Here is a 25,781-nt window from a genome sequence, read left to right on the forward strand (position 1 = left end):
TTTCCTGCTATATATTGACAACTGAAAAAGAAGAAAAAAAAAGATGTTTGCTTTGGGCATCTTGTAGCTCAGGATGCAAAAAGCCAAGAGCATCAGAGTGGAACCAGTGCCAATACTGTGATCAAGTTTTTCAGTCATAATTCTTTTACTCGTAAAACAAATCCAAATATCTATAAACAGCAACATTACAAATAGTAAAATGGAAATGAAAAACATCTACAGCCGTTTCTAATACTGTTCCCAAAAATACCAAAATATTCTGTCCCTTGGACAATCACGTACACCATAAATCACTTTGAAGGCAGAAAATAAAGTCTATGTTCCAAGATACATTGTGTTCTTTTGGAGAAATAGATGTGGGGGAGGGCAGGGGCTAATGACTTTTGGCAGATCTCCTCTGAAAGTCAGATACTGCTGCACTGTTGAAATATATGCTTCTCTGCAAAACATTAAAAAGCAATCCCATAGATGACATCATGGATACTTCGCAGCTTAAGAGGCAGATTTTTTTCCCCAGAAGAGCCATTTTTATTTCCCTGCCATTCCCAGGCATTATTTCTTGGTAGTTTTGCGGATCAGTGCCATCCTCTGAAAAAAGAGAGGGGGGACAGTCAGAGTCAAGAACAGTACGAGTCAGGAACATGGTCTTTCAGTAAGCTGTATGTTAATTATTGGGACCCAGAAAGGTACTTCCACAAACCTCAGCACCATAGTATCCTAAAATCTTGAAGGCCCTGACTCATCTCAAGGTCAAACTAGACAAGACATGCATGACTGCATTTCTATCTTGTACCAGGTTTTTGAAAAGAAAAAACCCAGTGGCCAGGGGGCTTCAGTCTGGATTGGGACCATGTTTCAGAATTTTTTTAATCCTTTCCCCTGCCATTTCCAAACAAATATCGCTCCCCCACTACAAAGCTGCCATTTGTCTCAGAAGGACAGATGTATGGGTATGTATGTTTGTTTCCTCCTTGTTTGTTTCAACTTTGGGGGAGGGAGCAGGGCAGGCCCTAGCATTAGACAGAGTGACTTGGTTCACACAACACGACAAGCCATGCCAGCAGGTGGGGAGCGTCAACACTGTGTTGAAGGGTACAGATCTGTATGCCACGAAGCATACAGATCTGCCTTTCATCCCCTAAGTTAGCCTGCTGTACTTGGGTAATGGAGGATGCTGTCCCATAACCAGCGCTGAAGTACAATTCAGCTGCCAGTCTGGTTGGCTTCTGTATGTGGAAGGAAGGGCGCCATCTTTTCCTTCACCTCAGGTAGCAAAATAACGTGGACTGGCCCTGGGATAGGGATCTATTTTTGCTGGGAAGATGTACAGGAAAAGGGTTAACCCCCATCCAACAGGGCACAGTCCTGACTTGGATCAGGGGCCTTCAAAACTGCTGTGTGTTTTTTTTGAAGTTGAGATGGAAATGCAATCATGCTTTGGACCCAAAGAGGACAGAAACAGTGTGGTATGGGAGGGATGCTGTTATTACCTATTTATATGCACACAGATTAGGGAAGGGGAGTGTGGAACATTAAACATTTTAGGGAATTAAGTTTGTTGCATCCTTGCCAGGATCAGGAACCCTCCTCTTGCACCCATGCAAGATTATACACAGTGGTAACTCAAAGCAGAAGACTAATGTCGGTGCAGAGACCCACAAGAAAACAGTACACACTCCCGTACATACACACACTAGTGGCAACACAAAAACCAGAAAACGTATCCCTGAAATGCCTGCTGAGATCATCTCACAGATTGAACCCCTCACACAGAGCTGCCCCCACCACACAAACTTATATTCCACAAACTTGCCCTCTGCCAAATACAGGAGGGGCCAGCCTGTGAGTCCTCATTAGGGAATCACAAAAGGATAGACCTGCATCAGTGCAAAGGGGCAATAGGATGACAAGATACCAACTAGCCTGCCACAGGAACAAAGAGCAGTGCTGTGGCTGCCATCCAGCCACAAATCTCCTAAAGCCCCTCTATAGCTGGTGCGGTATGAAAGTGCTACCGTGACCCCTTTACAAAGAGAAAATTTGGGGACACACCAGGGAAGGCTATCCCTTCTGTGCCCTGCTTCCCAGAGGCATTTGATTGGCTCCTAGTAGAAAGAGAATTTTGTTCCAGGTGGACCTCGGTCTGATCCAGCAAAGCAATTCTTATATTCACCACCCATCCTACTTACCCAGTAGCATATAATGAACTACTAAATGATGCATCAGTGGTGCTATTCACACCACATATTACAAATGGAGAAAGGAAGTAGTTCCTAAATTGCACCAAACTTCAAGCAATCGGAATGAACAAGAACTAGTCTGGCATACTGCTGATATAATGACCCAGTTCACACATCATGGTGGTAAATTGTGGGCTAACCAAACCCATGGTTTATTGTTGGTTAACCACTGGGTTGTTCAGCCTCTAAATAACCCATCGGTCTGGGTTCACAAGTCATGCTCACGACCCCCGATAGGTGGTTGTTTACAGAAAATAAAAGCAGCTTGGGCACAGCATGCATCCCAGCGAATTGTGGTTTAATTGACCCATTATTTGCCCCATCATGTGCAAACTGACCAACTTTGTCTAGATCATACGTTGCACCACAAAATATTCGAACTTTTATCATATAAGTCTTCATGAGTTTAAAGGCAGGGCTTTAAACAGGATTTCCCGCTGAGTGGCATAGTCACATGGTGACTTTATAAAAACCTCATATGTAATAAATGCAATAAATGGTTCAATCACATACTCAGATGTTTGTTTTTAATTGACCGATTCATTTGTTTATTTGCTAGTTTTTAATTGACCAATTCATTTGTTTATTTGCTAGTTGAATAGTTTTTATGCCTCTTGAAATTTTATTATATTGTACTTCTGAAATTTTATTATATTGTACTTCTTTGTATAATCTTATGTACACCATTCTGGGATACCTTGTGAATGAAGAGTGGGTTACCATTTAAATAAATGAATTAAGGGCCAATTGTGAAACTCACAAGTACTTGGGTACACTCCTTCTTCAGAACCAAACACTTTTAACAAAGGGGCTTTGAAACCAAATGTTTTCCCCTAATGTATGGATCTGTGACTGGCCCAAAGTCACCCAGTGAGCTTCCATGGCCAAGTGGAGACTAGAACCCGGATCTCCCAACTCCCAGTCCAACACTCTAGCCACTACACCACACTGGCTCTCAAGGTATCCCAGGATGGTGTACATATGATTTCTTGCATGTACCTATTCCAGAAAACCTTCAATCTGATTAGTTAGCAAACTTTGCTTTTCATCTGGTGCTCTCTCCTGTTGGCCATTTAAATATCTGAAGCCATCTGGTTTAAGTTTTAGATTGCATCACTTTTCTTAGGCAAGTTTGCTACTCTGCTGAAAGAAACCCATACCTGTTTGTGAGCTTCTGTAGTGCAAGCTTTTTTATAAGGCCTGATTTCTTCAGAGCCAAAACCTGGGATCCACATATTCCACTGACGCTCTATAGCAAAGAACAGGGTGTGGAGGGTGGGGGAAGAGACAAAAAGCAGCAGTAAACAGATGAAGAGTTAAGTTGGCAGTAAATGGGTAAGAAACATTCCAGAAGTCAGCTATGTAGAAAGGAATGAACAAAGCACATCCTGGTACCTGGTTTACAAGAACTGTATCAAAATGACAAACTGAAAAAAGATCTTGTTTTGGGTGGTGTTTCCCTGCATTTTAGGGAATTTTTTTTGCATTAGAACAAATTTCTAAGAAATCAAGGTTCTTAAGTCACTCGCAACAAATAGTAGTACCATCTGGGTTGGAGACTGGGCATCAGAAGGTGTGGTTACACATAAGCACAGGAAAGATGACTATGGTGACCTTTATATGCTTCAGCTACAATGTGGAAGCCACTTTTCTGTGGCTTCAGCCCACATGTTAAAGGCCTGGTATCACATGGGTTAGGACCAATCTTGCAGGTCACTCCCAGATGACTGCTGTTCAGCTGGGTCACACACTGACAGCAGAGAAATACAGTGAGCTACAGCAACCTTAATGACACAACCACAATTCATGCACTGGCGCTCACCAAGATGCAACTGGACATCTTTCACTTCCAAAGTGTTGGACTTGCGATGCCGTGCAAGCTGGCAGGCAGCCGTCACCACGCTTTCAATGAAGTCGTCAGCAATCTGCAACAGCATCTGTCAAAAACAGGGAAGCACCAACCGCATTCATGGTGAGTTTCAGCTTAAAGGTTGATGAAATGGAATTTAGCTTCACAAGCTTCTCATGTGCCCAACAAGTGAGACTCTCCCAGGCCATCCTTAGGAGCATCTCACTGATATCTCACCAAGCGAAGGATAGGGTACTGTGGATCCATTCATGTGTAGCCATCTTGTGTACCCCATCTGATCAGAATGAACCAATGGCACACTTCAGCCAAGGATGGGCTTGGGCAAATACCAAGGGGTATTTGCCTGATGCTACTCAGGATTGGATACTCATGCAGTTCGTTTTACTAAAGGCCTACCTCCTCCACATCTTCATCCAGTTGCTCGTTTGGATCTACCTCTCTGACAAGATCCTGCAGTTTCTTCTTGGTTAAGATCTGGGGGAGGGGTGGATGGGAAGAAATCAACCAACATTAGCATGGATGTATGAATTACATTACTCTGCATTCTGCACCACAAAACCAAAAAAAAGGCACAGCTTATGTATACCTCCAACAAAGAATGTGTGAGAATGCTCAGATATGCTCTTATAATCTTAGCATCTAAAGACATTTGCACAGTCAAGGAGAGAAATACATTTGTTTTATTTGAAATCATATTTGCAGCTGCGTATGCAAGTACGTTCTATTCATTAAGGCAGCAATGTACACACACAGAGGGAAAAAGAAATTACTGTTCAAGGACAGCAACATTTTCAGTAATAACATTATTGTACAATGGAACCACCAACAGAGACCCAAGAAACAGCACCTACCTCCACCAATTAACTCATTCCTTAATTCTTGAGGCTGGCAGCCCCTGGCTGATTGGTGCTTTCAGGCATCTTTAAGCTAGCAAGTTGAGACACTCACATTAATGAAGTGGGATTTGGGGGCACAAGGATCAGACTAGGGGACCAGAGGCATCACTCAAGGTCGTAACGGAAATGTATAAGTCATGATTACCATGCCACAACTAGAGAGTTAGATCCTTTACGTATTTCTCGTGCCACATTAGAAGAAGCAGTTCTTAAATAATTATCTCTCTCTCTCTGCAGTGTTCTAACTGGCAATCTATACTGACAGGATTTACTCACAAATATGTCAGACAGTTCTTCTATTTAGTATTTTCCTGTAAAACACAACATTCCAGCAGCCACTTGCTGGCATATAACATCTGCCATACAGCAGATCAATGAATGTAGTCTGTTGCTGGGCTTTACTATTCCCGGACAAAGGATCAGTTGATAACACTATCAGCCTTTAAAGTAAATAAAGATTTCATTTTCTTTAACACTTTTCCACATGAGACATGTCAACATCTTAAAACTAAAAGGAAGGTGAAGATCAACAGGAAAAAGGGCGAAGCACCTAGCTGCTGCCACTTCAGATCTACCTGGTAGCCAACCCAACACAACTATTACGAAAGCAGACAGTTGTCAGAGGGGGGCTTTTGGCTGTCACACTGCTCTGCCATCTACCCCCTCCATAGGCCAACTGATACCAGGGTGTAAGGATAAATGCTATGTTAGAGAGAGTCACTGGCCTATTCTGCCCATTCTCCAAACTGGTAAGCAGTGGATCTGGTGAAGGAATGCAGGTGGTGGGAAAATATTTACCGCTTATTGTATGTTATCATTATGGACAAACTCAGTGTTTCAGACATTAATACAAGAGACTAATATTTTATGTTTATGTTCTGGTAAAATCAGCACAGAGAAGTCTCCACAGACGCAGGGCCTTATGATTCAGTACATGCTGTACATCTGGTGCTATACAAAGACATACAAGATGTTGCTGAACCAAAGGCTCAGACTTTATTCATTTTCAGTTTCAAGACATAAAGGGCTGTGAGTGCAGGGGGAGAGGTTTGGCAGTAAGCATCAAGCACACGCAAAAGCAGCCAATGTTATTTTCAGCCCACACCCCACCAGCATTTCCAGCATCAAGTGGAATTACCTGGTTGCTTTCAGGACTGAGCCGTCCCCCACTGCTAGCGGTCCCTGGCATCTTTGCCACAGTGGTGTTGTTTGCCATGGAGCTATGAGGAGGAGTATTGGCTGGTTCTGGCTTGACCGAGGAGAAGTTGGATAGATTGATCAAGGTAGACGGGCCGAACTGGTTCATAATCTGCTGCGCTTTAGCCTTCAGGTCATAGAGCTTGTCAAGATCTTGCTTCTTTTTCGGATTATGTGGGCCCAAACCAATCAGCTGGAGGAAGAAGCAAACCCCAATATTAAAATAATAAGGAAGGAGGTATAGGTTTAGAAGATGAAGGGTTTGTGTTTTTTTTTTTAAGTTACCTATCCTACGATTGCCCCCAGCAGGTTGGACCCCAGATATTCCAATCTTTCAGTATGCATTTGGAGAAAGAAGCTTTCAGCAACCATTGGAAAAACACCTTACGTTACTACATCACTTTTATGCCATTTCATGAGAGGGTAGAGGTAAGCTTATCAAGGCCTGCTTTCTGTGAATGCTTTAATGCAGGGGTGGGCAACTTGTGGCCCTCCAGATGTTGACAGACCGTAACTGCCATCATCCCTCACCACTGGCTATGCTAGCTGGGGCTGACAGGAGTTGCAGTCCATCACCACTGGAGGGTCACAAGTCACCCACCACCATTTTAATTTGAGATTGCCAATTGGAAATATGAACATTTCTCCCAGGAACACATTTGTGGGTCTCGGAAGCACATCCTCAGCCACTCTCCAATACCCACAGAGCTGACCACTGGTAACACAGTTAACACAGACCTTTGTAATCTTTGGACAACTTTTGATTAAGTAAAGGGTCATCCCCCCATGCCCCCATATTACAGTTTTAAGAGAAGGGAGCTAAAGGGAAAGCTGCTCAGGTTACAGCCGGCTTTCCATGAACATCACTACTCTAGTTTAGGATGTTCTAAATTTGTTTCAAATTTGACCTTTGGCTGTCCTAGAGCATGACATCTTTCTGCAAAGGAAACAGATCACAACGGTTCTTACAGTGCTAAGTTGTATTTTCGTTACAGACCGTGCTACAGAAACACTACTCCAGAAATGGATCTGGTTTCCCAATTCACCCATTAACATTTAATGTTCACGTTCTTAAGCCCACCATTTCCCTCTCTTATGAATATACCCTTGACCCACAGTTCCACAGCAGGACATGTCTCTTTGGTTTCCTCAGCAGCAAAAAATAAAAAAACCTGTTCCCAATAGTTCCAACACACTCAATAAATATAGAATTTCAAAGAGCTGTTTCAAAAGCTTGTTACCAACCAAATCAATTCATCAGCGAAACTATACAAAGTATTTTAAAGTTCTCAGAAATTGCATCTCTTTTTCCTGAACCTTAATTTACAAGTGGGTCACATGTGATTTTACTATCTTAATACCTCTTATGTTACTGTCAGTTTTCCTTGAAATTCAATCCAACACACCCATAACATTACATTAAGACCCAAACCATGCTGAACATGTACTAGCCAAGTAGTAAAGAAGTGGATATGAAATTACTAAAAAAAGAAAAGAAAAAAGAGAGCAAGTTCTCTGTTAGTATCAATCCACACAAGAATGCTGCAATTTTAAGTGTTTCATTCCACCTCAGAATCATGCATTACTCTACTCAACACACTGTGGCATTAAGACAATGTAACTAAGCATGGGCCAGGGGGGCGAGGGGAGGGATTAGAATTGCTTTCAAACTGAGCCAAATTCTTAACCTTGTACAACACGTTTGCCATTAAAACTAGCATACTCTGAAGAAGAGAGGGGACATGTCTGGGTAAGGCAATGTTATGGAGCTCCCTGTGCTAACACTGGGTAAAGTTGCACCACCAGCTGCTACAGCATGTGGTCATAGATGGCAGCTGCTAAACCAGTGGTTCATTTGTAAGTACTCTGGCTGACATTGTTGTAGTTACTCTGTAGTGACAGAAAGAATCCAGACTTGGTTTGTCCTGCTTTAGTCCCATTGAAATCAATGGGACTTGAGTTAGTCATGACTATCTCACCCCACTCATTTCAATAAGAGTTGTGATTATCTTATGCTGGATACAGTCCACTATATACATGCTTAGCAGTAGTTTCCTCATCAAACAATTAGAAGGTGCAGATAAAGACAGTCCTAACAAATGCATGATACGGGAGACTCATGTCAAGCACTGAAGCAGATTCTTCTACTGTCCTAGCTACAGAAGAAACTTAGCATTTTGTTCTTACTCTCAACTGTCATTCTCTCCTACTTATCCTGTCTTATATCTTTCTTCATTCCTTCCCATTCCCTTAATAGTTCTGGCTCTAATCTTGACAAACTCTGTCTTCATTTTGATCTTTCCTAAACCCAGCAGTTCTCTACTGTAATGCTTTACTTCTCGAATTCTGTTCTGTGCTACTCCATCCATCTCCAGTTTCAAAAAAGTCACCCTTTCTTTCATGCTTTTGCTAATGAGATCCTCCCCATCTCACACACACTTTCTTCGCCACCCTCGTCTATGGTCAATTTCCCTCATGACCAAAAGAAGGCAAGCATAATAAATGAGGAAAAGTAAGCCTTCCAGCAGGGATTGTGCCTAGTTTACTTGTTCTGTGTACAGCACTGACCACTGTCTTAAAACCAGCTGAACGATGCACTACATTTATCTCGACAGGGGCCATCTGTAAGCCATTCGACATTCCTATGCATCTCTGTACAGTGGACTAGTACTGTCAGGTATAAGGTGCTAGAAAACTAGGCTTATATTTCCCAATAGAGGAGGAGAGCATGCCTAAATGCCAGGGCTAGCAGTGACTCCAAAGAGAGATTCCATGACTCACTTCTACTGATCACCGTCTTAAGCTTTAGGGAGACCATATTCCCCAACCAACCATGGAAGCCAGATGACCTTCTGCAGAATTTTCTTTACTATCGCCACCACACTTCAGTCTTGGCACATGATGAAACTTAACAAGACACAAGCCAGTATGCAGCTTCTCACCATGATGCCAGCATGCCATGTCATGGTGAGTTCAAGCCAACTTACTTACAGCTATCTGAGTGTCTAGATCTTTAATGACATCAGAAACTGCTGTGGGACCATTGAATGGAGTAGCCATTTTCCAAAAATGTTCCTGCAAGTAAACAGTCAGGGTTAACCTACATACCTGTTCTTCCCCCATTGCAAATGCTTCTAAAATTTCCCGCAAAGCATTTTGCATTATTGCCTCCACACAGGAAGATTAGATCAGCCTTCCCCACTCTGTAGTCCAACACATTTAGAGGGCATCAGTTATGTGGGTTATAGTCCAACACATCAACCAATCTGGGGAAGGCTGGATTAAAGGCTTTGACAGACAGAAAGCCAGTGCAACCCAGGACACCCTCTTATCTGTTTAAAAAGGATACGCGTAGGCAATTCTACATATATGTGTGTGGAGAGAGAGAGAATTAGGAGGTTGCCATTGCACATACTTGCCTTAAGAGAACATCTCCCCACCAAGGCCACACCATCTGCACCAGCAGAACATTCCAGGTATATTACTGCACTAGTGCAATACCTCAGTTAGCAACTTGAACCCTGGCACATAACCCCATCCACTTGTTTATGGTGAGGCCTAGTGGTTAAGGGCACAATCATATGCATGTTTACACAGGAAAAAAAGACCTACAACTGCCAGTGTTCCCCAGTCAGCCATACTGAGTTGTAGGACCTTTTCCTATCTAAACATGCATAGAATTGTGCCCTAAGGGGATAATCCTATGACTCATAATCATAGGATTATGATCATAGATGCTCATAAGCCCCCGAACCTGGAGGCTTACAAGCATCCAGGGCAGAGAGGGAGGAGCAGCAGAGACACTTGTTGTCGACCCACTCTGCAATTTCACTAGATGGGCTTTTCTGCCTGTCTAGCTGGGGCGCGTGAGAGGGGGAGGAAAGGAGGCTGGAGAGGCCTCAGTGCAGCTCATATCCTCGACTCTCCAGTCCCCTCCCTGCCCACCAGAACACCCCCTTGACCTGCTCTCTGAGTTTGAGTTCCCAACCTCAGAGGGGCAGCTGGTATGGTTCTTACCGTGCCAGCGGGAAGGGGGACTGGGAGTGGGTGGGGATGGAGCATCGACTCCTGTATCTGAGGTCAGAATACTATCTCCAACCTCGGATCGAGGAATCCGAAGTAACCTATGGCCCCCCAGTTGCTGTCTAGGGGCCATAGGATTGCTCCCTAAGAGTGTTAGCTATGGATAGTAGCCTCAGTTACAAACGGAGCCACTGTTCTCTCACCTCCCCCCCCCACATCTGCAATACCAGCTTTCTCTATGAGACTCCATAAGAATTGAGATCATATGTGAACCTCTTGGATAATGGTGTGCATTTTAATTACAAAAAGTTGCAGGAGAGACAGGTTATAAGATGGTGGTGGTGATGGGGCTACAGCAGAAACATGCCCCAGAGTAAATAATTAAAATACTGGGTGTAAGTATGGAAGCAGTGCATAAGAAATTAAAATTGTATTTTAAAATGTTTGAGAACCTGATGGCTAGAAACCCATTTTTGTGTGTTTTTCTACACATTGTCACTAATGGAAGCACTCTAAATGCTATAAGTGTTATTACTACTATTATTGCAGTGAATAATATTTTCAAAAATAGCAATGGTGGGTGTGTTCTCCAGAAAACTGCAGGAGAAAATAGGACCATGCCATGGGAAGAGAGAGGATCCAGAAGCAGGTTGAATCTGAGTTCTAGATCACTTGTCAAATCTTACTAAGCTGTCAGGTATACAGATCTTTTAGATAAACAGCAATAAGTATGCCATGCCATTCATGCAGATCCAACTCCTCTTCTCCCCATTTGAGCCCTGCCTGATTTTTAAGCTGAGCTTCATCGCAACAACTTCCCAGCCAACCTACCTGACATCGTTACTGAAGACCGCTCAGTTTCAGGGGGGGGAACACAAAACGCAACAAAATCAGTTTCAAAAATACAACATCACTGGTTCCTCCTTTCATGTATCGGTTGGCCCCATTCTGTATTTTCCCTGCCGCTTTTAAGGAACTGTTCCGGCATTACGCGGTATTGTTATTACTGGCCTTTCGTAGCCGTGATGTTATTGTTATCACTGCGCTGCATACGGTGCAGTATGTACTCTTTGAATACACACACACACACACACACACACAAAGAGACAGACGCGTCCACTTCGCTGACCACCTCGACGTGCTTCGTCGGGGCAGGAGGGGAAGACGAAACACGAGTGTTTTACGGCAGAGCAAATTACCAGCGAGATGTGACAAGCGTCGGGGGGCCCGTTGCCAGGCGGACAGGAGGGCGGAAAAGAGGCTTAGGCAGACTTTCGGTAGATAGGCGCCACGCAGGCAGCCCCCTCTCCGCTTCTCCTCCTCCGCGGGTGGCCCGAGCCTTGCCCTACGGTAAGCGGGGCTACGCCACAGCAACTGCTCGGCCACCCCAGCCCCGTCCCGTCCCCGCTCCCTCCTCCGCCAGCTCGAGCCACCGACTGACTCACTCACTCACCGGCGCCTCAGCCGCCTATCCCGCCATGTCTTCTGCGCTGCCTCCGCCTGACTGCCGCCTTTCCCCTCACTGGGTCTCCGCGACACAGCACTTCCGGGGGTCACGACCCTTGGAACGGCGGCGGGGCCCGGAAATACACGCGCCGGCCGCCCGCGCGCCGGCCAATCACGGCGCCTCTTTCTCCCAACGCTCCGTTCGCGCTCCTGGTTTTGACGGCGCAAGCGCGGAGGCGCGTTGTTTGGTCGTCCCGAGACTGGGTGGGGAAGCGAACCTCAGCGCGCCCGCCCGCCCGCCCTTAAATCTGCTCGGCGCCGCTCTGCGCAGGCGCAGTATGCCTAGGGAGGGTTGGACGCGAGGCGCGCCGATTTGGGGTTTATAACATAGTCGTAGCAAGTCCCTTGCTGGCATTTCCCCGAGCGATCAAGCCGGCCCTTCCGAACCCGGATGCCAGACGAATGGTTTAGAGACTACAGCCCCCATCAGCCCCAACCAGCGTATCTAATAACCCCGGTCGTGGGAGTTGTAGTCCGGGACATCGGGCGGGGTCTTGCATCCTGTTTCCTTTTTCTTGAGGATGGATGGAAAGACACAGGCCGCTGGGAAGCTTCCGGACTCGTACACCAATATCAGCTTGGTCCAGCCTAAAACAAGAAGGCGCCTGCCTCGCACCCCTGGAGCAGCGCGATCCTCTTGAGCAGCGCGGGGCAGTGGCTAAGGGCGCAATCCCACGCGCGTTTAGGCAGCGGAGGCCGGTGGCTCCGATTTCGGTGGGGCCGAGAATCCATTTTGGGGTTCCGTTAGAACCAGCCAGAGCTCTGAAGGAGCTCTCCAGAGTGCTGGACCCTCCCCCCCCCCCCAGGTTCAGGACCTCGGGTTGCTCCTTTAGGGTTCTGGCCGGCTCTGACTGAAACCTGGCATGGATCCACAGCTCCGCCGAAATCGGAGCTACCAGCCTCTGCTGATTGTCGTTGTTGTTATCACCTTGAGAGCCACCAACCGGTTGCTGTTGTTCAGTCGTGTCCGACTCTTCGTGACCCCACGGACCAGAGCACGCCAGGCCTCCCTGTCCTGCGCTCTCTCCCGGAGTGTGCTCAAGTCCATATTCATTGCATCGGTGATGCTATCCAGCCATCTCATCCTCTGCCGTCCCCTTCTCCTTTGGCCTTCAGTCTTTCCCAGCATCAGGGTCTTTTCCAGGGAGTTTTCTCTTCGCATTAGGTGGCCAAAATATTGGAGCTTCAGCTTCAGTATCTGTCCTTCCAATGAGCACTCAGGCTTGATTTCCTTTAGGATGGACTGATTTGACCTCCTTGCAGTCCAGGGCACTCGTAAGAGTCTTCTCCAGCACCACAGTTCGAAGGCATCAATTCTTCGGCGCTCAGCCTTCCTTATAGTCCAGCTCTCACAGCCATACATTACGGAGCCAGGTGCAAAATAGTGGCGCAGGCAGGCAGACATGTCCTATTATGGAGCAGGGTGCCTCTGAGGACGTATTCAAGGAATTCCTGATCGCCCACAAAGTCCTTTCACGCACAAAAACAATGGTGTGTGCGTGCCCCCCCCCCCCCGCCAGCAGCGAAGCTTTTTAAGGCTCAAGCCTATGCATGTTTAACATGCATACGATGGCACCCTTAGTGGTTGGTCTCTTTAGGAGTCAGAGATGCTTCCCGATTTACTGGCTACCGCAAATCATCCAGAGATTCACCGAGTAGATCCTGATCTATCTTCTGCTCTACCGGGCTGTTTCTCTCCTTCAGGGACTGCCCGAATTAATGACTCGAGAGTAAGCCCCGTGGAACTGACTCCCGCGTAAGGAAGCAGAGAGGTTCCTAATGCGCTATTGGGATTTCCCTTTGCACCGGCTAGGACATAAGAGTGTAACTTTTCGCGTGCTACTTCCTGACGGTGCAACCCTATACATGTCTACTCAGAAGTAAGTCCATCGAGTTCAATGCGCCTTAATCCCAGGGAAGTATATAAAAGGTTGCAGCCTTAGCGGCTCTTACGGACTGTCCGCACCCCGCCCTTCTCTTCTACGGAAAACTTGGTCTGCTACCCAGAATGCCATGCGCGTAATTTGCATGTCGGCTTGGGAAGGAGAAATGTGGAGATCTTTCTATAGAACGCTGCTGGGGGCAAAAAAAAATCCAAGCGAACTTTAGGCTGCGGTGGCATCAAGCTTGTTATACATTTTGCAAACGGTATTCACGGCCCCGCGGGCCTCTCGCCCTGACTTGCACGGGCGTCGCACGCAGTTTACCAAAGCGTCCGCCGCCTTTCTGGTTAAAAAGGGCTTCTGCTATGATTAGCACATGGAGAGAGGTGGCTGCGGCTCTGCCTTTTTTCCGTGCGGAATCGCTATCAAGAGATTTCGGAAGCATAATTTTTGCGCTCGGGGTAGCTGGTAATCGCTTGTTCCGGCTCCCCACTCAAAAGCTTGTGAATAGTAATGTTAATAAATGAGAAAGGCTAACTTTGTGTCGCTGTGATTCACAGCATATAGCCGTGCTTATGTTTTTGCTAATTTCAAAACTGCGATACGAGGAATGTGCCCCTGTCTAGCACAACCCGGTATGTTGACCACGACGATCAGTTTAAAATTTCCTGAATATACTTAGACCGCAATCCTATCCGTGTCTAGACAGCAAAAAATTCCTACGACTCCCAGCATCCACCATGGCTGGCTGGGGATTGATGGGATTTGGACTACTGTTTTCTGTCTAAACATGCATAGGGTTGTGCCCTAAAGCAGTTTTATGGAACGTTCTGTTGAAGAAGGAAACTGTATGATACAACAAGTATTCATGCTATTCCTCTTATTATATCTTGATCGTATTTGTTTTATTCATTTAGTTATTCAACTTGACTTTTCACTGTTTACTTATTTAGGGTACACTCCGATGCATGTTTAGACAGAAAAAAAGTCCTACAATTCACAGCATGCTCTGGTCAGCTTGGCTGGCTGGAAGAATGCTGGGAGTTGTAGGACTTTTTGCTGTCCTACATGCATAGGATTGCATCCTTAATGTGCTAATTAATATATGTTTAAAGATATTGTCAATCATTCTGGTTTGATATAATGTGGAATCTGTTAATGTAATTAATGCAATTCTGTTGCAGCTTAGTTAACTAAGGGCGCAATCTTATGGGAACTCTGAACTTGGAGGTGACCACCTATCCAGCGCAGGGCAGGAGAAGCACGGAGGGGATTGTTCCTCCGCGCTTCTCCTGCCCTGCATTTGCAGCCAGACAGCTGTTTTGGCCACTCCGCGCTCCTCTTCCAAGCGCAGAGCACGGGGCTGTTCCGTGCTGCCTGCGAGGCAGCACAGAAGGGGGGGAAGGTCGGTTCCCAGAAAACCACATATCCTATGGCTGTTTAGCCACTGACTAGCGGCCATAGGATTGCTCCCCCCAAGTGCAATCCTATCCAGGTTTAGACAGTCCTACAACTCCCAGCATTCTAGCTGGGGAATGCTGGGAGTTGCAGGACTTTTTCCTTTCTAAACCTGCATAGGATTGAACCCTAAATGTCAACTCTATTTAATGGGTTGGATCCCGATTTAGTCATACATAGTCATGAGTTACTTGTCTCATTGATTTCAATGGGCCTCTTCTAAGGATGATTAAATGCTGATCCAACCCATTTTATCTATGTATAGATACATTAATCTGATTATATGTTACTTAGATTCCTCTGATAAATTGCAGAAAAACAACATGAACCAACATGACCTCTCTATACACCTCTAACTGGAAAGGCGTGCTCACTGACCTCACCCCTGTCCATCATAGCTGAAGGTGAAAATGAGGCTTCTTTGTGCATTCAGCTGCATATAGGGTACCTACATGCATTGAACTATAGCCCATCCAATCTCCCAACCTGACTGCATGGGAGTCTATGTGCAAACAGCTGGATGGGGGAAGACACCTCATTCTCCAATGTGGCTGTTCTTGCAGGGGTTGGAGGAGAGGTGACGCTAGGGAGGCTGGAGAAATTTGCAATGGATTCAAATGAGTTTGGATTTCTATGAATTGGACCTGCAGATTCCACAGAGGACTGGATTTTTCCAAGTTGTGCAGACTTGCACAGCATTTTTTTTACTTCGGTTGGGGATTTGCACAAATCCGCACTTGTGCTAATGTGCATTTGCGCAAGTGCACATTAGCGCTGATGCGCATTAACAGAACAAAATCCTCAGACATCCCTACAAAAAACCGGATTCCATTAATGAATGGATGACAGAATGAGAGACACCTGACAATCCATGAAACACAGACTGAATGAATTTAATAAAATCCATACATCCCTAAGTGATGTCAGTGGGTACAACCCTGCTCTCCCTCTATGTGTTTAGTATATGCATGTAGAAGTAAGAACAGGGGTGAGGTGCTGAGGGCCACAGGTGGCCCTTGGCAAGCACCACCCATTTTGGCTCCCGCCTCGCCCACCTTTGGATCTGGCCACGTCCAATGCTGAAATGCAAACCCTGACAGGTTTCAACTGAGCTAATGCTGCCCCTGTTCTAGGGCAGGGGTGTAAAAGTGTTGACAGTGACAAGCTGGTGCCTAATGTTATTCTCTTTAAAGTCATCAACAAGATTTTATATTGTTTATAAAAAACACACACCAACATTTCCAAGAGATTCCAACATTCTAAAAGTGTTATTTCGATTTGGCGACATTGCTGAATTTAGAGTGTGGTCCTTCACTGGGCTTCTTCATATTGCATGGAGAGTTTCTGCACTAATGCTGTATGCTCCCTCAGTTCAAATCATCTTCATCATATATATGTATACTAATATCAGAGTCGTTGAGCACTGATCCTTATGTAGCCAAAGCAGCAGCATCTACACACAAGATGGAGGCATGTGCCTGTTTGGGGAAACCCCAAGGTTATCAGGTGATAATGATGATTAATTAATCATGCAAAACAACAACCCCAGAACAGTTCATCAGGAGTGAGTCTGCTCAGTGGACATGAAATACTGACTGGGGGAGAAACCGGAAAAGTGGTGGTGGTGGGGAATGGGATGGAGTGGCTGGAACTCTGAACAGAAGCAGTGTGCGCTGCAACATTCTATTCTAGTATGACCCAAAGGAGTATTGCAGGAAAGAGTGCTCCTCCCTCTGCCCCAAATGTTTCACATTTTGTGTTACAGCACATGTGGCCAACCCACAGTCTGGATGCCATAAGTGGCAGAGGCAGTGTGATTTTGTGTTACTCAACCCAGACTGGAACATGAGAGCTTCAGTCCTGGATGTGGGGCGAGGCCTCATTTCTAACTGCTTCTCCAATGCTATGCTGCTGTCCGCTCCTTGGCCTGGTAAACTAGAGGGAAACCCAAACTAAGACACAGGAACTGCTGCGGGTTGCGTGCTGCTGCCTCATATTCTGAGCTGCTGGGGTTACGGGCTGCTGCATCCCCTGGGCTCTGGAGTGACTCCACCCACTCAGGCTACCACTGGCTGCCCTTGACTGGGAAGGAGTATAAAGCCACCTAGGCCAAGCAAGTCAACGAATTCCTTGGTTTGTTCTCTAATAAGCTTTATAAAATTCATAACTTTGAACATATAATCCAGCCCAGGTGGCCCATATAAGCAAAGAAGTAAAGATCGATTTGTGCCAGTTTCATGCACATTCTTTTTTACACTCCTGGTAGAGCTAATCTGGCCATGGAAACTTTATTTCAGTACATAGGCAGCATAACGTTGGTGTTAACTTTGACAGTGGAGGCTGGTGGCTCCAATGTCAGTGGAGTGATGAATCCGCTCTGGCATTCAGCCAGAACTCTCAAGGAGCTATCCAAGGTGCTTCCACCCAGCACCTTGATCCTGCAGAGCCATGCTGGCAATACGGGCGGCCGCCATCACCATGCCGTATCGCTGTGCTAAGTCTGGATGCAAATGGAGTCCACTACGTCATTTGCGTCCCTGTTTTCATGTGATAGGCTACGCAAATTATATTTATGTAGATATTTGCGTAGCTTATTGCGTGAAAAAACATAGTGGATGCCATTTGCGTCTGGACGTAGCAGTGATACGGCATGGCAATGGCGGCTGGCCATATTGCCAGCACTGCAGAGCTGGTGGCCAGCTCTGCAGGATCACCACATGGAAGAGCTGGCCTGGATGGATTCTGGAGGGGCGCGGAGGTGACTGCTCTGTTCCACCACGGACCTCAGTGGGGCTGGATTCCACGAATCTGGCCTCACTGGGGTCCATGGTGGAATTCTCCAACATCCCTATCTTTGGGAAATATGAAGATCTTGAACCTAAACCCTTTTCTTTCCCCCCGTTCTGCACAGACAGTGTCTTGGCTCAGTCCTGTCCCCTTAGGTAATTGGCATCCCCAAAGTGGATGCACCAGCGCTGTGTTCAATTATCTCTCTCTCCCAGTCTTGTTCAAGTGTTGGCACCATGAACACAGCTCCAGGGACAGTTCCAGGCAGCGGTGTAGTTGTGCACTGTGCAGTGCAGGAGCTCATCACGATAGCCCCCACAGCCACACCAAAAGAAGCATCCCTAGCCATACCCCCGCAAAGAGTCCAAAAGGCTCAGGCAGCTGGGTTGATCCAAAGGCAGCTCTATGCATAGCTATATGGCTGAGGAGACCTGGGTGCACATCCCTGATCAGCCCTGAAGCTTATGTAAGCCAGAGCGGCTGACATGCAATCAGTAAAAAAAAGACCGTCCCTGCCCACAGGCTTACAATCTGAAAAAGACACGACACACAAGGAAAAAGGGAGGAGGAGGGAAGAGGAGAAAATTAAGTAGGCTTTCAGCAGGGCTAGTGGAACAACCCTGCTTCCCTTCTCATTGGGTGATCTTGGGCCAGTCACTGTCTGAGCCTAGCACACCTAACAAAAGGATCATGGACTAGACCGGACCTGTCCTCTAACCCTGCCCCCCAACTCCCAACAAAGCTTACAACACCAGCAACTACTGCTCGGGTAGATGACATCATCGGTCCTGCTGTGAAAAAAGCACCAGAGCTATGCATTCTCCCATGTTCCTGCTCCACTACACCACTGGTTCTAGTTCTGAGGCAGTCTGGGACAAAGTGTCCTCTGGTGGGCTTCTTTGGACACCGGTGGGTGCTCCTGGTAGGAATACCCGGTGGCAGCTGCAGGGGGCGCTCTGAGACTATGAGTGCCTGGTCAGGTCCCAGGGAGCTGCAACTTTGATTCCCACAACGTCTCTGACATACTGTCACCCCAGAGGATTGTGGGAAATGTAAAGTAGCAGCTGCCCTTTTGATTTCCCACAATGCCCCCAAAGGACGCTGTGTCTAGGATGGCCATGTGTTTTCTTCTACAGGGAATAGTCCTTTTTTGAAGGGCTGTCCTGTCCAATTCTGGTTTAAAGACAACAAACCCTAAGAATGGTTGCCCATCCAGAGTTAGCACCTGGACAGCAGACTAGACAGGCTGGCACACCAGTCGCGGTCTTCCACACTATGGTGAGACGTACTGCATTTAAATTCTAATAATAATAATAATAACTTCTAAGTTTGCACCCATACACATGTACATTTTATGCAAATCCCTGCCCTCTTTTCTGGCGATTCAGAAGTGGCCACCACCCTATGTCAGAGGCAGAGCTGGAACCAGTGGAGGCTGGTGGCTCTGATTTTGGTGGGGCTGAGAATCCATTCTGGATTTCAGAACTCTAAAGCAGCTATCCAAGGTGCCACACCTGTTTTTTGGGGGTGTTCAGCACCTTGGATAGCTTCTTTAGCGTTCTGGCTGGTTCTGACTGAACCCCAGACCCAGCTGCACATCCATTGTCACTGGAGCACCAGGGATAAATGCAGGGAGGGCTCCAGAGCAGGCAGACATCAGCACTGGGCTATACCGTGGAGCTCGGACTGATGCCCATTGGATAGCTCCCTCTGGCATGTTAAGTTCTTAATCCAGCAAGGGACGTACCTGCTTCTCCACACCCATCACCCTTCCTGGAACAGGGAGACTGTAGTTAAGTTCATGATGTATTCAAGAGCCCCAGCTACCCTAGCAGACTGGTATTGCCCCGATGCAAATGTGGGGAATTGTCTCGCTCGTGTCTCTGCCTCGCTTCCCATAACATTACCGTAACCTAACAGGAGCCAACAAAGAGTCTTGTGGCACCTTAAAGACGGACAAATTTATTATGGCATAAGCGTTCGTAGATCAGTCCACAAAAGGTTATTCCATAATAACGGTGTTGTCTTTCAGGTGCCGCAAAATTCTCTGTTGTTTCTTCCTGTAGCAGAAGGAGCAGTGCAGCCCCTCTGGAAATCCTAACTGAACAAAAGCATTCTGGAGAGCTTCTTTAATTACAGCAATCGTGTCGTATCCTTTTCGCTCCCACAAGGTTGAGGAAGGGCATGGGAGCAACCCTTTTTCTTTATGCGGTCGAGAAACCTTTTGACCCTTTGCAAGGTGGGAATGTTGTGCAGACAAGGAACAGTTACAGTAAGGAGGAGGAGGAGAAGCAGCAGCAGCAGGACCAAGTGGATTTGTCAGCAACGGATGGAGAGGGAAAGAAAGCAAAAGATTTTGGTTTGGTTTACAAAATGCTTTCAAGTTTTTAATAAAGGAATGTGTGTGGGGTTGGATTAGTGATCTCCACTGGATGAGGCCTGGCTCTTATTCCATCTAGAAATCTCATGACACAATATCTATTATGTATAATAGATACATTTGTTATTAATAAAAATAATTATTATGGCAATGTAGCGTGAAGAAATCATAGGATATCCAGCCTTCTCCAACCCGGTGCCTTCCAAATACATCAGACTGCAACTCCCATCATTCCCAGGCAGCATGACCATGCTGCCTGGGAATGATGGGAGTTGCAGTCCAACACATCTGGAATGTGTCAGCTTGGAGAAGGCGGAATGTATATGCATATACATATGCATGCAATTCCTTATCCCCATCACCATCTCACCATCTCATGGGTGCCTTCAAGTCCTAATGATGACCCAGAGATCATTGTTAAATTAGGGGGGGGAGGACACCCCGGTCAAACCTCTCTGGAGTGGAAAGGCTCCCCAGAAGGTGAACATGGACAAAATGAGCCCTTTCCCTCCTCTTGGTGGGAGAACCGCCTGCGTGCTTTTGGGGAAGGGACCATAGCTCAGGAGCCAAGCACCTGCATTGGATATTGGGGATCTCAGATTTAATCCTGGGCACCTCCAGTTTGAAAAGGATCAGGGAGCAGGTGATGGCAAAGAGACCCTGGTGGGTGGCTGCCAGTCAGGGCAGACAACTGTGGGCTAGATGAAAAGCTGGACTTGGTATAAGGCAGCTTTCTGTGCCCTTGAACTATGACCCTGACCCAAGCAACTTCTGTTCCTCAGCACAGTCCATCTTTTCCCGAGCAGCCTGGGCACGAGACCTTGTCCTGCAAGGCTCACAAGGGCTCATGATAGACATGTGCAAGGGGGCAGTCTCTGTGCTGGAAGCCGTGACCCTGCAGCGAGGTAGCTGGTTGCACGGCGGGGGATCCATTTCTCTGGCTCGGAGTCCGATCATCCCGAGGTTCCGTGTAGCTGGCCCCACCAGCTCGGATGGATTCTCCCCCCGGGCTGATGAGCTCGCCTGGGTTGCCATCCGGCTTCTCCATCAGCCGCTGAGCAGGGAAGTCGTACTGCATCTGGGCCTCCGGTGAAACCAGGGAGCTGGCCTGGCTTTGGGAAGAGGGGACCACTTTGATGATGCAGACGTTCTTCTGGCAGGCGCCTCCCTCCGGCTCTGCGGGCTGCTCTAGGAAGGGGGTGGCGTACTCGGGCTCCGGCGGCAAAGGCTCAGCATACTCGTGGTATTTGGCTGGCACGTCATAGTGGCTCATCACCAGGGGGAGCGTGTAGCCCTCATCCACAGCAGGCTTGAAGGTGGATGGGGCCGTTTGGCTACTGGGGCTGACCTGGACCACGTCTGGCTCTGCATATTCTGTGAAGGAGGGGAAAGGAGTCTCCAGAAAATGATATAACCATTTCCGGAGGGGTAGCTGCATTAGTCTGCATTGCGGCAAAAACAACAAAGAACCTTGTGGCACCTTCAAGGCTAAAGAAAACTAAGAAATCAGGGAAGAACTGCAAATTTTACACAGGAAATCAGTACCATACTATTAAAATAATTTAGGGTGCAATCTTATGCATGATTAGACATAAAAAGTCCTACAGCTCCCAGCATGTCCTAGTTGGCCATGCTGGTTGGAGAATTCTAGAGCTGTCAGACTTTTTTCTGTCTAAACATGCAAAGGATTTCACCTTTAGAAAACATAGCTAAAATTCAGAACAAAAGTACAAACACAGGTGAACTGGAGAACATAAAATTCACAATAATATATAAAAGGTGTTGAAAGACAGATGAAGCATATCATAACCCTGTTACAAATTTTCAGATATCAAGTTACAAGGGCAATCTATTAAAGTTAATATTGTTTGCCAAATGCATTTTGACTGCACAGACTTCTTCAGGAGCAGATTTACAAAACTTCAAATGACTGCTTCAGCATGGGTCCAGAGAACACAATATCTTAAATAATACCACTCAGGATATATGCTTTTTTGGGAATAAAGTAAAATAAAAATAATAATATTGATTTTACATCTTACTAGTCCTTCCCCATTATTTCCAGAGATCCTGTCAACTTTACTTCAAATACAGCTCACCATATAGTTTGCGTGGTTGCTGTGAAATACTCCAGATTTCTTATTTTTCTTCAGTTTTAATTGGCCAGGAAATTATCTCTTCTGTTTGACTTTGATCTTCAAGACTAACACATTTATGCTGGCATAAGCTGTCATGGACTATAGTCATGCATTGGCAACCTCTCGTCTGGATTACTGCAATGCATATATGTAGGTCTGCCTTTCAAAATGGTCTGGAAACTTCAGCTGGTCCAAAATAGGGCAGTGCGATTGTTAATGGGGGTGGTTGATATGAAAGCAAAAGCAAGAAGGAGGAGAGCCCTCAAGGAAGAGCACCGAACAAATCAACAGACCCTCAATATAACAAGGAAACTTGAGATGAGAATATATTTGATATATATAAAAAGTAGATGCAGGCACACCAAACAGGACTAGCTGAAGCAGGTAGAAATACAAGGTCTCAAAGAGATAATGGACCAACGTATCTGAAAAATACAGCCTGGTGTGGTAACAATACGATTAATTGCAAAAAAACCTCTGTGTAGCAAGAATGTAGATATGACAAAACTGCAAACACAGAGTCAAAATAGATGACGATAAATAAACTTGGGAAATAAACTTGGTGTGACATCTACCATGGAAAAATAAGTGATTTAAACAATTGGTGATAATGAATAATATACATTTACTTTGCAAGTAATTACAATTTGAAAATATCTCTTAGTATTAACAAAGGTAAATATACTCATACAAAAGTTAATCTACTTGTGCAGAAATGAATTTAGTACTTGAGTATTACTGTTAAACAAGTAGTAAACCTAGTAAACAGCGACGACAGCTCTGGAATTTGATGTCGTTTCTGTACTTCATCAGTTTCTGTACTTTTGTTAATGAGTAATCGCCATCAAATAAAGTGAGGCAGGTGGCTACTAAGGAGAGGGCCTTTTTGGTGGTAGCACCCCAGTTGTGGGATGAGCTTCCCAGAGAGGCTCACTTGGCACCTAAATTGTGGTCTTTTCGGTGCCAGGTTAAGACCTTCATATTCTCTCAGGCATTTTGGTCTTTCAGTTTTTGTTGTTTTTAAACCTGTTACTGTATTTTTAAATCTTTACACTCCTGCTGGTTTTTACTTTGGATTTATACTGTAGTTTCAAATTTTTAACAGTTTTATATTATGGTCTATCATGCTGTATTTTACAGTTTTAATTGTTGTGAACTGCCCAGAGAACTTCCTATAGAGGGAGGGAGAGAGGGAGAGGGAGAGAGACAGAGTCCACCTCATCAAATGCATGGAGTATTATGGGGAGTTTCAGGTTTATATACAGTACACCTCTGGGACACCACCTAAACTTGAATTTCCAGGTTTGCTAAAATAAAGACTACATGTTTTTCTTTACTTTTGACCTGAAATCTGAACATAAAGGCTGTCACATTCCTCCTACTCGCTGCCTCACAGAGGCATTTCAGCCAGTGTGGAAACAGATCCAAGAAACTGCTAGATTTTGTATTTTTAAAAAGTGTGTGTGTGGGCGGGGGGGGGGGGGAGAGATGTCATTATACTTTTTTCCTGCAGGTGGCAGCAGTCCTCGGTGCAACCTGAAATCTGCTTTGCAGACCTAGCAGAGAGGCTCGGTGGAAGCCTGGAAGGAAGTCTGCCTCTCAACTCTTGTGCTCCATCTTAAGGGCCAAACTGTGGCATGATGTGACATTCAATGCGTTGTTGCATTCAATGTGCTCTTAAAAAAAAAACGGAAACACCGCTGAGGAGGTGGGCCGAGCAAGATCCAGACCGTGGCAGTGAGGGGGGCAGTTCAACTCTCCACCTGCTGCAATCCGATGAAAACTGATCCCTCCTTCCTAGCGTTGGGATGTTCCCTGGATTCAGACCAGATACTGCCTGCGTGTAAAACATAAACTGATCTGCCAGACCGGGGGTTCGATCCACGATCTTCCTTCCACGAGAGGAAGATCCCTACGCCAGTTTCCTGCTGAAAATCACCCCCTCCCTGGCTGCTGCTTCCTCCAGGAGGGGCTGTTGGCAGGGAACTGGCTCTTTGCAGGGGATTTTCTGCAGGAAACAGGCCTGGGACCCACAATCCAGTCTGGGAATATCTCCCCACTTAGGGCCCTGTGGCTGATTTTTCTTCAAAGCAAAAGAGAGTAATGTAACGCAGGGGTGCAGAACTTCTGGCCCAGGGGGACAAATCCAGCCCACGTGGGGTCCCCATCCAGCACTCCAGGGTTCCCCAGGTGGTCCTGCCCCTCTCCCCCCAGCCCCACCCTCTTTCCCCCAACCACCAATCGTTTGGTGGTTCCCCAGCTTTTGTGCATTTTTTCCCCATTCTAAAAGGTTGAAATGCCTGTCCTAAGGCTTAGTTGGCCGCGGTGGCTTAGTGGTTAAGACGCTGAACTGCAGACCGGAAGGTCGACAGCAGTTCGAGACCCAAGTGCCGCATGACGTCTTCAGTCCCAGCTCCTGCCAACCTAGCAGTTCGAAAGCAAGAAATTGCAAGTAGATAAATAGGCACCGCCTCGGCGGGAAAGGTAACAGCGTTCCGTGTACCTCGGTGTTCAGTCATGCCGGCCACATGACCACGGAAGCGTCTTCGGACAGCGCTGGCTCTTCGGCTTAGAAACGGGGATGAGCACCGCACCCTAGAGTCGGACACGACTGGTTGGGGACACCTTTACCTTTTACCTTTAAGGCTTAGTTACTGGCAGTAGGAGCTTTAAACTAACATAGGCTGACATTTTTTGCCCCACCCCTTTGCCTTTGGCCCCGCCCCCCACTGGAATGCAGCCCCCAAGAGCTCCTCCAAAATGGAATGCAGCCCTTGGGTTGAAGGAGAGTCAACACCCCTGATGTAATGTGTAGTTTGGCCCTCACCGTTCGCAAGCCTAAACAGACATGCACATGCCCATGCCCGAGAGACAAGGCACCTCGACTCCTCACTCCACGGTTTAATTTCTAGAGCAGCCTCCCTCTCTAGAATGGGGTTGCAGTCCAACGTTACTCTAGCAACTCACATTAAGGGTGCAATCCTATGCATGTTTAGACAGAAACACCCCCCCCCCACAACTCCACAGAATAGCTGGCTGGGGAGTGCTAGGAGTTGTAGGACCTTTGTCTAAACATGCATAGGATTGCATCTTAAAACACTTTTAACATCTCCCCCAACCCTGATCCTGCCAAGACTTTACTTTTCTTGGCCCTGACCCTGCAAACACTGCTCAGCCCCCACGCACTTCTTGCGCACTTGTTCCAACAGGCGTTGTGCGCGAGTAACAGACAGGTTGGGCTCAGATGCACTCTTGTCCCCCACATGGGTTCAGCCCTTTGGATAGCTCCTTTAGAGTTCTGGCTGGTTCAGACTGAAACCCAGCATGGATTCTCGGCCCCACCGAAATCGGAGCCACCAGCCTCCACTGGTTGTGGTGCACATTCCCCTGTAGCCTCCCGTTT

The 25,781-nt window shown here is 46.5% G+C and overlaps 2 protein-coding genes and 1 non-coding gene across 4 annotated transcripts in view; 1 reads left to right on the forward strand and 2 right to left on the reverse strand.

The window, feature by feature from the left end:
* Nucleotides 1-121: 121 nt before the first annotated feature.
* TAF12 (TATA-box binding protein associated factor 12) lies at nucleotides 122-11,765 on the reverse strand. Of its 2 annotated transcripts, XM_084815693.1 has the most exons (7): nucleotides 11,680-11,765; nucleotides 9,195-9,278; nucleotides 6,145-6,396; nucleotides 4,507-4,584; nucleotides 4,063-4,177; nucleotides 3,401-3,489; nucleotides 122-588 (listed from the first exon to the last, which is right to left on the reverse strand). In XM_084815693.1, the coding sequence occupies exons 2-7, from the start codon at nucleotides 9,261-9,263 to the stop codon at nucleotides 553-555; spliced, it is 639 nt and encodes a 212-aa protein (XP_084671819.1). In that variant the 5' UTR covers nucleotides 9,264-9,278; nucleotides 11,680-11,765; the 3' UTR covers nucleotides 122-552. The 2 variants fall into 2 exon arrangements, with proteins under 2 accessions (XP_084671819.1, XP_084671820.1); XM_084815694.1 differs by lacking the exon at nucleotides 9,195-9,278.
* Nucleotides 11,766-13,964: 2,199 nt separating this feature from the next.
* Nucleotides 13,965-14,107, forward strand: LOC146338012 (U11 spliceosomal RNA). The gene has a single exon (XR_014785247.1). It is a non-coding gene; the product is annotated as a U11 spliceosomal RNA (small nuclear RNA).
* Nucleotides 14,108-20,218: 6,111 nt separating this feature from the next.
* The window catches only part of LOC146338013 (discoidin, CUB and LCCL domain-containing protein 1-like), a 68,561-nt gene continuing 62,998 nt past the window's right edge, over nucleotides 20,219-25,781 (reverse strand). Inside the window, exon 15 of the mRNA XM_084816349.1 lies at nucleotides 20,219-21,614. Within this exon, the coding sequence (XP_084672475.1) occupies nucleotides 21,076-21,614 (539 nt within the window). The 3' untranslated portion in view covers nucleotides 20,219-21,075. The remainder of the gene's footprint in view (nucleotides 21,615-25,781) is intronic.

This window comes from Heloderma suspectum, chromosome 10 (assembly GCF_057233095.1).
Source record: "Heloderma suspectum isolate Gila_16-S chromosome 10, 16-S_ref, whole genome shotgun sequence".
In the NCBI taxonomy this organism is placed as follows: Eukaryota; Metazoa; Chordata; class Lepidosauria; order Squamata; family Helodermatidae; genus Heloderma; species Heloderma suspectum.